Source organism: Calonectris borealis, chromosome 1 (assembly GCF_964195595.1).
Source record: "Calonectris borealis chromosome 1, bCalBor7.hap1.2, whole genome shotgun sequence".
NCBI lineage: Eukaryota > Metazoa > Chordata > Aves > Procellariiformes > Procellariidae > Calonectris > Calonectris borealis.
In genome coordinates, this window is record NC_134312.1 from 202,433,762 (window position 1) to 202,445,404 (window position 11,643).

The 11,643-nt window shown below is 39.4% G+C and overlaps 1 protein-coding gene across 1 annotated transcript in view; it reads left to right on the forward strand.

Moving 5' to 3' along the window:
- Positions 1 to 8,627, forward strand: part of EXPH5 (exophilin 5) — a 33,632-nt gene extending 25,005 nt beyond the window's left edge. The window contains exons 5-6 of the mRNA XM_075140028.1: positions 1,243 to 1,369; positions 3,265 to 8,627. Coding sequence (XP_074996129.1) covers positions 1,243 to 1,369; positions 3,265 to 8,585 — 5,448 coding nt within the window. The 3' untranslated portion in view covers positions 8,586 to 8,627. The remainder of the gene's footprint in view (positions 1 to 1,242; positions 1,370 to 3,264) is intronic.
- The last annotated feature ends 3,016 nt before the right edge of the window (positions 8,628 to 11,643 follow it).

Here is an 11,643-nt window from a genome sequence, read left to right on the forward strand (position 1 = left end):
CAACTGTAAACCAACTTGCAAATAAGTCAAACCTCACACTGAGTAAATAATATAGTGTATTTACTTTGTTTCTTTTCATTTGTACAAGGGTGAAAACGAGTAGCTGACTTGGGCAGGCAGTAAGATAGAGCCTCTCCTGCAACATTTCCATGCACAGAATTACCGTGTAAATGTAAATTTTGACTGGAGGAAATTACTTTTTGGCTGAATGTTCCATTTTGTAAGCACAACCTCAATTTAAGGATGAAACAACAGATTTATTTCTGATGTAATTTAACAGCATGCTGTTGAAATAAACAGATTTCCTCCAAGGGTGATATTTGCTATTTTAATTACTTTATTGCCCTGTATTACTAACATGTCTTTCCTCCTCTTCAATTGTGTGGTATAACCACAGAGGGGACTAAGAAGGTATGCAGTATGTAATCAAAGGTATAGAGGAGGTAAATTGGCCACCTCCCTCTCTCACATTTGAAAAACAAAGGGATAATCTGTATTAATATATGACTGAACAAAGATCTGTTATATAAATAGCTATTATAGCTAGACAAGTAAAATATTACAAATATTGAGAATTAAAAAGTAGTGAGGGTTTTTATTTAAAAAAAGGAGGAGGAGTCTCAGCTAAAATAAATCAGCAGTTCAGCAGTTGTCTGCACTTCTACCATCTGAGACTGTGAGCTGAGAGAAATATGGATGGGATAAGAACCTCTCCAGCTTAACATGTAAACTAAACTCAGATGGGGAATAGATGACATTTTCCCCACCGCTAAGGTAATTTTTCACAGCCCCCTAAAGTGCTGTCTTGCAATATGGAAGTTGACTGTGGTGTTAAATTATTAAATCTCCGTTGGGACATCAGTGTGTGAATTTTAAAATGTGCTGGTCAAGGAAGAAGTGATTAGGAAAAACTAAATTAAGAGATCCAATGCAGTAAGGTTGCATATGGAGAGAATAAGTAAACTATGCCCCTTATTATAAGGTCATTATAACTCATATATCCAAAACATGTTACAGTATGAGGACAAGATGAGCAAATCTCCTTATTACCTATGTAAAAGTCTCTAAAATGCATGCAACTTGACAATCCTTAGTTTTGTGTTTTAATAATACAGTATTTAATGGACCCACAAAGAGTTTACTGACCTCTGCGACTTGTGACACGATTTGTGATGTGACGTGTGAAACGTGATTTGAACCCACATGTAACACTAAAATCGCATTGCCTTACAATTTTAACAGGCTGAAATGTGTAATTCCCCAATGTCAACTGAAACAAGTGGTCGTTCTTTTGATGCAAAACAAAATGAAATGATGCAGAAAAGTACCCAGGAATGGAATGAACAGCTAGAGAAGGAGTTTTTCAGTGGTAAGTGTGTGTCCTTACTTTGTTCTGATATTATTGTTACCAGAAGTGACTGTGGTGACTGGTTTCAGAGAATTTTCTGCAAAAGCATAGGCTGTAAAGATACGGCTCATTACTTTCTAACATAATGTCTACTTTTTGCTGGCTTCATCTGACAGCAGAATGTCTAATCTGACATTGACTTCAGATGTGTCACTGGTCACTCTTAGAGTGTATTTCATCTCATACTGATCCAGTTCAGAAGAATCACACCTTAAAAGCATACATTTCTCTCTGCTGATTCTGACAGGAGCCCATACTGAATCCTTTAGATGCAGGCATACAGTTATGTGGGAAGAATTTCATCCCAGTTTCCTGCATGCATAATTTTGATAACAGTGAATTACTGGGCCTGGTTTTATGAATTGTAAAGCCTCAAACCACAGAAGCAAGGGGCATTATGGCATTCAGTTAGCTTTCAGGGAGCCCTTACGGTACCAGCTGAAGGTTCCTGGTTCTTTTTTTTTTTTCCTCACTGCTGGGAAGCGAGGCAAGATCAGACCCAGCCTATAGGAGTACACAGGTGTTCTTCCATAAGCTTTCTCAGATCTATGCAAAAAAAGGTCCACGAATATTACTTTCTACCACGCAAAATTACAAGAGATAACAGATTGAAAGCATGATCGGGAAGCAGTGGCAGTGCTGGAAGAGGAGAGCACTGCATGGTGGACAGTGGTTCTTCTGAAACTCAGATGCCTATCACCACTTTTGGCTGTCAGTCATAACTGTGCATACTTGCCCACTGACAGAGAAGAACTGTACATAGCTTGGCTGATGTCCTCCAAATGGAAGACTCAGAAACAGCTCATCTTTTTTCTTGTTCTAAACTGACTCTCTCAGGAGTCTTCTCTCTTCTGTGCTGAAGATATAAAAATGGAAAATTTGAGTACCTTTGTATCACCTTTTATTCCAACTGTACATACCTAGCAATGATTTTTTAATGATTCTGTACTGTTAGCACAGATCTGTAATGACTGATCAGTCAGTCTTTTTTTTTTAAATGGATTAGGAAATGCTGTAACAAAACAGTCATATCCATTTGTGTTTATATTTTATGTGTGCTATTTTCAAAATACAAAAAGAATACAGGTAGCGAAGGCATAATTGTTTTTGCTAATAAAAATACTTTAAATACATTGCTGTCATTTAGTCTTATGACTGAATATTCATGGTTAACTGAACTGTATAGTGTTTAATTCCAGTTCATGAGACTGTCTCTATATATAAATAACAGCTTTTTTGCTAGAATAAATCACAGGTTCCTAACTATTTCATTACCCTTTTTTATCCAGAAAATGCCATTTTCAGTGCTCATTTTAAAGTAATAAGCTACAATTTAGTGGAGAACTTCTTTTCTGAATAAAACAAACGGTGGACATGCCAGACTACTGAATATGCTTGTTTGTTGGTTTGCAGGATTCTGTGTTACATCATAACTCTGCTTTGTGAACACACAGAAAGGTCCATGTTTGCCTAGTGAATTCTTTTCAGGGATTTTTTGCTTACAAGCTAGATTTGGAAAGTTTACACACACACACATACATAGCACGTGAGTAAGAATTCAGACTTCAAATTGTTTTGGTTTTCTTTTAAATAGCATAAAGACTACCATTTACATAAAGAGCAGTTTTAAGATCGGTCATGGAGCAGCACATTTTTTTCCTTGTGGTCATAATGGCTGACTGCTGAAAGGTCCTGTGGAGGAAGAATGTGTGGTTTGGGAAGGGTTTTGAATGCTGAGAAGCTGATTCCTTTCAAAACCAGTTCTGATTATTAATGTAGTACATGAAACTTTTTAACATAAATAATCAGAAGAACATTAAAAAACCAAAACCAAGTATCTTTTTTTCCCTGTGCAGTTCTAAATGATCTGGATGACCAGCTGGCCCAGGAGCAAGCCCAAGACCCGTTGGACAGGACAGTTTCCACTAGCAGTGCATCAAATGTCCAATACAGTAGTGCATTCCCTACTTCAAAGAGGCAGACTGCTAGTAGGGGGCAACACAGAAATGACTGGAGTGACATGCCTAGCACATTTTTCCCAGATGGACTAAGAACAATAAGAGCCAAAGATGAACACAAGATTTTCATCAGACCAAGGAAATTGCACAGTGCATATATAAACTGGCACCAGGCAGCCTTTCAAGAAGATTACAAATATGGTGATCCAGTTGATGGAAATCCTCGTCTGCTAAGCAACAGGCTGTCTTCTGTTTCTTTCGGACGGTCTTCAGAAGGTAGCTTATATCCTCCTTCCATAACACAGAACAGTGGATTTAGGCACAAGAGTTGTATGCACAAGGACACAGCTGGCAGAAGTTACTCTGTATGTTCCCTTCGGAGGTGTTCATCATCAGTATCTTCTGACCAGCTATCAGCATCTAGTTTACAACATCCGTTGGCAAGGGAGAGCAACAATGGTTTTGTACCAAGGTTTGGTCGACAGAACCCAAAGAGAATTCCTCTGTCTTCTATTGTATGGAACAACGCACCAGACTCTCCTGGACAAACATCAACTCAAGAAAAAATGTTTAGAACCCAATCACTGATGGAGTTTCATGCTACAGATCATGGTAGGTATCCTAGCTCTTTGCAAGAAACCAAGAAATACGCATGTTACCACCCAAAACACCACTACAGAAGATCTATTTCAAGCAGTAATTGCTTTAGTAGAGTTAGTTGCCCTGACAAAGCTACTTCTCCGTTGCCCTTTGATAACTGGGAAAATTATCCATTATACAAATCGGAAAATAATCTCTCTAGATCCTACTATAGAGATACTACTTCTCATGGCAAGTTGTATGCAAACCAAAAAAATTCTCCTTATGGAAGAAAAGACAGCTATCCTTCTTGGGCTGATATTCCTCAGTACTACAGTGATGAAGCGTTTATTTCCCCTGATGCCAGCTTTGAAGTAATTATGGGTAATTTAAATGACCAGCAGTGGCCACATACAAAGAATGCCAAGTTTGGTTCACAGCGCCTGCAGAACGATTTTCACGTGTATTCTCCAGAAAATATGAATATCAAAAGTATAACAAGAAGTGCAAATAGAACTTTTTCAGAATTCACCGAGGGCTGTCAACCTTGTCTGAGTTATAACTCTTCAGTTTCTTCATCTAGTATCAGAACTGATGAGTCAGTCTTTCCTAATTCGAAGGACCAAACAAAACCTATAGGACTGAACAGGAATTCAGTCGTCGTTACCCAAAGAAGTACTAAGGCAGACTTTACACAACTTGAAAAGGTTGAAGGTATGAAACTGCCAGATGAAGACATGCCGTTACAGTCAGTTTCTCAACAAGCAGATACAAACTGCATCAACACCCAGAGGTTTCCCTCTAACAGCCCTGCTTCTGCCATGTTGCAAAGCGATGCACCTCTCTTTAACGCAATGAGATCAAAGAGGCAAACCCAAGTCACTACCAGAGGAGATACTGCAAAAATGTATACATCAAATGGTGATAAAAGAAACGTACAAATGAAGGAAAAGGATTGCCCGCCCAACAGTGTGTTCAGTCAGCCTCCCTGTATTTTGCCAGCTGATGAGAGCAGGAAGGAACCTTTTCTTCCAAGTCAGAAAGAATGGGAACATAATCTGCATTATGCAGCAAAAAGGGAGAGCATCAAACATGATAATCGGAGTGCAGAAGCTATTAACCAAGCTGCTCCAAAGAGACAGTGCTCACTGCTGAATGTTGCTTCTGCTCCATCCACTGAAAAATTAGCAAACTGTCAAGGCATGTTGTCCTGTGCATCTAGCTCCTCACAAAGCTCTCCACAAGCACTTTCTCATAAAGACAATTCTAAATGTTTAGGAACACTAACTAGCTCTTCAGTAAATTGCACAGTTACTGAATCTCAAGCAGAAGGTAGAAAAACAGCGCAAGTGAGCAGAATAGGTGTTACCAAAAAAATTTCACAGAAAACACTGCAAAATACAAGCACTTTGGTTACTAAAGACTGTAATGGACAATTCACTACTAGTTCTCCACAAAATGGAAATTCTGGAAATATTTATATGCATAGCTTTGATGGAGACCCCAAGACCTCTGAACATAGTTTAAGTTATTGTTGCCTTGAAAAAGAAAGTGGAAAAATAAGGAGTAATTCACCTTGTATTGAAAGGCTTCACAAGCAAGACAGCTTGCTGAGACATACCAGTAGCTGCAGCATTACTGGCTCCCCTAGCAGAAACAGCCTCAAATCTCCTGACCCACTTGTTATTTATTACACTTTGCCTAGAAAATCTGCTAGCATTGCTGGTAGTGTTATGTCAGATATGCCCATCTCTTTACCTAGAGAAAGTAGAACAACGTATGATCGTTTAAGGTCTGAAACTCCACGTAGAGCTGATGCCTTTTGTTCTAATCAGAGAGATGTGTCTTGTTTAGACTCAAAACATTCCTTTTCAACATCAGCATCATTAAATGGTAACAAAGAAAAAGATTACCTCAGTCCTTCAACCAGAAGTCCTAATGATAGTACATCAGTTGAAGTGACAGACAGATGTAAACATCTAAGCAGGAGAGAATCCTCTGTGTTTTCAGATTGTAAGGAGAGGGGAAATGTTTTGCAGAAATATAAAACCACAAGCACATTTACAGTTTGTGTTGATGAAGATCATGTCAAGTATCATGAACTAGTTTCAATTTATTACACGTTACCACGGAGGCATTCAAGAACATTTTGTAACCTCTTTAGAGATAATTCAGAGGATGCAGATTTACCTGGTCCCAAAGAAAATGCTCAGTCACCAAGAATACTAAACAAGAAAAACGAAGGTCATGTGAGTTTAGCAAATGTTTTTTTCCCCAGTACTTTGGAAAAAGAGGTGCCTTCATATGCTTCTGACCAAGTATCTTCAGCTCTGGTCACACCTCAGAACTTAGGAACTGCTGTTGATAGTGAAGAAGAGAATTCCCACTTATCTCCTAGCTCTGAGGAGATATGTACTTCAAAGTCAATGAGTGTGGTACGTAACAGGAAGGATAGTTCAGCAGATCTTTCATTAGCCGAAAATGTGCTTTCTGACATGGTGACAAAAGAAATTTCTTTTGGTGGTCCACCATCCACTGCAATAGTGGCTAAGTCAGGTAAGGCCATTTCTGATGCTTCAGGCAGCCAAAATACAGAAATACGTCTAAAAGAAAAGAAGGAAATTTTACAAACAGCCACACCACCAATGTCCACTTTATCAACCCCTCCCAAGCCAGGTAGACGTTTAGAGAATCCTTTGTATTCTACTTCAACAAATAAAAATATTACACAGAAGAGAAACTCTGAAAACTGCTGTCAGCCCCCTAAAGTGAACACCAATAAAAATCTGAAGAGTTTACTCCTCCACCCGGGAGAGAAGAGTTCCCTTGGAAGGAACGGTAACACAGAGCGTGCTGACGTGCCGCTTCCTCCTGCGGAAGACACGTGCAGGGATAGTACTGAAGTCAAGCAGAGAGCAAATTTCCTACACCACACCACCCCTCTGTTTAATAATAAATGTGGTGGACTGCAATTAAGGGCTGACAGTTCAAGAAAAAATGCAAATGATTTAAACTCTTGTAGCAAAGTGCTTTCAGAGTCTCAGAACAAAGCATCTGAGGTAAGCACAGCTTTCAGTGCTGATCCATTACTTCAGCTAGATGAAGTGGTTCACACAAATTCAAATGAATTAAAAAATTCAGAAACTAAAAAAGAGCAAAACTCACCGAGTACTCAGACGGGTAAAGATTATGGTGGTTTGCAAGAATCAGAGAAGCACAGTGAAGGCAGCCTGAATGATAACTGTAAAGATAAAGTCCTCAGGGTTACACAAGATCAGAGGATAACGCAGAGTGCAGAAGACGAGAACAAGCTTCTCTCTGACTGCACAAGAGACAAAGTCAAAGATATAGAAAAAAGGAAAAACAGACCTTCAATTAAAAATAAACTGGCAGCTGTTTACAAAACAAGTCGAAAATTTTCAAGTAAAAATTTACCCCCCAAACCGCACATAAGTAACATTTTTTCACAGAACGATGGAAGTGCCACTTCTTTAGAGGTTGACATGTCCGTTGACTCGTTGATTTCAACGGATTCCCATCAGCCATTCCTGCAGTCAGACAATGAAAATCAGAATCACAGTCTGGACCCTGATAAGAATACGCCAAGACCAAGAACAGCTGAGAATAAGAAGACTGAAAATCAGAATGATCCTTCTTTGCTCGTTAATAACACCAATTGGAGGTCTTTTACAAGCTCATACACCCAGAGGGAAGCCATCAGTCCCAAAAAAACTACAGTGAAAGTGGAAAATAGGCCAAGTTTTACAACCCTATTTCCAGATAAAGCAGTAACTACAAGAAATAAGAATTCCCAAATTGATCTCAGGTTAGAAAGCAAAAGCCAGCCCATCTCTCCCAGTGCTACTACATCAGACCCACTGTCTGATGAGAAAAGAAGAGCTAGCAGTCGTGCCTGCAGTCCTCCCTTGCCACTTTTAACTGACAAAAACTCAAACACATACATAAATAGCTGCTTGCAGGCAGACATATGTCCAGAGCAAAACTTGACTTCCCAGGCAGTGCTTGGTCAGTGTGAAAATACCTCACAGTCTGCTAGCTTAAATAATGCTAACTTGCATAGCTATGAGTTGCGGAAGAGTCATGCCAAAAGTCAGCGTGAGCGTCACCTTTCTGAGAGTATTTGTGCTCGAGATTCCCATGAGACCTTTGCCTTGGGAAGCAATATTCTACCAAAAGATGGTATACATGGGAAGAGATTTAAGTCATACTCGGAGCTGTTGTCTTGTGATGAAAATGAAAACTGGGCATCAGACGATGAAAAATGTTACAGCACTAGAAATTTGATGTATCCTTCTGTTGAATTTGGTATATTTGGCAAAGAACAACAGTTGGCTTTCCTGGAAAATATCAAGAGGTCACTCACAGAAGGGCGATTATGGAGACCTTGTCTTCTTAATAACCCTGGTGCTCTCAGAGATGGAGAGACCCCTTCTATAAACAGGGCTGAGCTTTTGAGCTCAAGTCCTGCTGGGAGCAAACTGTCATCGGCTGCTTCATCCCCCCGAGAGCTGACTGATATCTATCAGGAAGACCCGGCAGCTTATTCGGACTCAGACAGTGATACCACCACCGATGATGAATACTACCTAGATGAGATAGATAAAGAATCAGAGCTATGAAGGGCCGTGGTATTAAGATAGCACGATAGCTCGGTAGTTTCTGGGGAGGCAAAAACATAGAAAATACTTTGAGCCAGTTCTTGTGCTGCTATAAATTGGTACAACTTCATTAGTTTTAAAGAAGTTAGTATGGTATGTTAGTTGAGCATTTGACTTTTGTATTAAATATATGGCTTCACCATTGTTGTTTCTCCTAGCAGGGAAAAAGAATGTTAAAAAATCCCTTCCCAAAATAACAGAACGTAAACAACTGTGGAGCTTTGGGCAGTGTAACTCCAGAGATGGCTTTCCTCTGAGTCAGCAAGCAGTGGCTTAAGCTCCTGCCAGTGCTGGAATGGATCAATTCTGGCTTGAACTACTTTTTCTTACAAGACTTAACAGAAAATCGAGAAATGGCTGTTTCTCCAATTTTCCTCATTTACCAGGTCAAGCATGATAATGCCAATCCATCCCACCCAACAAACACCCCCGCAAAATGAAACCTGTTCAATTTTTACAGCATATTCTGTATTAATGTTCTTTTTCTGCATTCCTGGGAAGCATAGCAGCAATGTCCCCAGTGGTGTTTGTTCTGCCCTGCAGAATTTTCTCAGCATTGCAAGAGCAGTGAGCAGTGTGAGTTACGGAAGTGCTGCTAGTGCATGGGAAACAGCTCAGCAAAGGGCACAGCACTGGAAAACTCACGGAAATTCCTGAGGATGTTAAGAAACACAGCTGAGCATGGAAATCTGCTTTTCAGACATGGGAGATTCATAACCGGCACAGCTTTGGTTACAGTTGAGATGAACGGCCGGATTTCTGCCTTTGACTTAGGAACAGGTTAATTGGATTAATAATCGGACACTTTAAACCATGCAAAATGTAAAAAGATTTACCCTATTTATTTCCTATATAAACCTCATAGGTTGAATCCTAAGTTGTCCCAATAGAGGGGAGACAACCATAACCAATACAACTTGTTACGTCCCCAAGTTCTCCCGCTGCCTCTGTGCTCGGCCGGTCTCGGGGTGAGGCACCTGCAGCAGGGCAGCACCCCCCAAAGTGGCCCGAGAGGCCACGTGGCTGGGCTGCGACTGCGCCGTACAGACTGGCAGGTTTTTATGGATGAAGTAAATAAAACCAGTGAGAAATGCTCTTTGCCTTTTGCTAAATTACTGTCCCCTTTTGGTATTTTTCAATCATTCCCACTGTCACCACAGTACTTCTTATCCTTCGAACTGAACAGCTGTAAACTTTTCCCAGTGGCTGTTCTTCAGCCACACTAATATAGTATTATTACTCAGTAGCCAAAACTCGTCTCTGGCCATGAAATTTCTAACTAAGCTTTGATCTCTTTTTATGCAAAATCAGAAATGGCTCACTGAGCCAGAAGATAGTATTTTTAAATAATTATACGTCTACTTCTACTTTATTTCTAATTTCACATATGATCTAAAATGACGAACCATATTTTTGATACAATTTTTAATTCAATAAAATTTCTGTAGGACATAATTATATTTTTGTAACTGGAAGGACAGTATACTGGTATTTTAAAATAATATATTTTACACAAAACAAGCAATGCTTGTATCACTGACTATGCCACAAGAGACTAAAAGATGAAAATACTATAGTAGGTAACTGGTATCCTTATTTTTTTATACTGTAAACTTCGTTAAAGAAGTGGGTCTGTAGTTCAAATCTGTACCGATATATAAGTATTATTACTTTATACTGGGGTAATTTGCCTTTTGTTGTACATAGAAGGACTAATATAAACTATGTATTTATAGTCAGAATTGATCTCTACGACATGCCTGTTTTGGAAGGATATAAGCGTATGCTGACATATGCAATGCTGGAAGGAAATGACTACTGTATAATTGCAATCTTGTAAAATGTGGTTTTCTAAGGAGAAATTATGTTTTTCTGTAAACAGCTCAGGATTCTGTAGAGTAAGACAATAAAACCAGCTGAGGATCAGTGAGGAATTTCTGTTGCTGTACATTTCTGCAAAATATGTTAATCCAAAAATTGGGAATACCAGCCTACATAAGGTAAAGAATAATAAGATAAATGTTTACAAGGGAAGTAAATGGTCATTTTTCTTAACTAGAAAGATTTTCTTTCTAGTTTTTCTTAACTAGAAGTGGATGGTTTGGGATATTTTTATTTGTAAATATTTTCTACCTGTTCAACAGAAGTTGAATTAAGTTCTCACCTTGTTGGCATAAATTTTTTTCATTTGCTATGCTATGTATGTACAGGAAATCAGGTGACTTGATTTAATGTAAGCAAGTAAAAACTGCTTTTGGTCATAAATCAGTTGTGGAAGACTGCATCCTGTTGAGGATCTGTAAACTAATATTTACTCTGAATAATGGTATTCTGTAAAACAGTCAATTGCGTGAAAACATCGGGAGAAATACCCTTTGAATAGCAATCAGCCCTGTTCAGCTTAGCAGAGCCAGACTTTAACGCCTTCGCTCTTCCAGGCTTTTTCTTTGGCAAAAGTATATTCTATAAATGTTCATAATTTATAGGATTTTCATATTTTAAATTAGTTGTTTGAAATAAATTCTGCATTCAGATGAAAAAATGTATTGGTACTGTGTTTATTTTTCACCTACTGTGAATGCCATAGACAGTTTATTTTAAAAAAAATAAAATCCAGCATCTTAGTATTGTTGCCAGGGTGCTGATGGCAAACGATGCCATTGATCTAAGACGGGGCACCAGCCTGGGTCCATCACGCAGCAGATGTAGGCAGCGGTCACCCAGCTGCGTGGTGGCTCAGGCCTGCCTCCTGCGGAGGAGGGATGTGCACCCTGGCGATGCGCTGCTGCTGCCTTCTCCTTTCCTGCCAGCTGATGAGTCTCTAGTACACAAATAGTTTTCCATCAGGTGGTATCGTCACAGTAGACGTGTTAACCCCTTAGCGAGCCGTATGCCTACAACTTGCCTTGAGGATCCGATACTTACGGAGGGGCCAAGGATAGTATTTGATGAGTAGTTTTACAAGGTGCTGAGCTCCATGTGAAAATCCCTTCAGCTGGAATTAGGCCTGAGTGGAGCC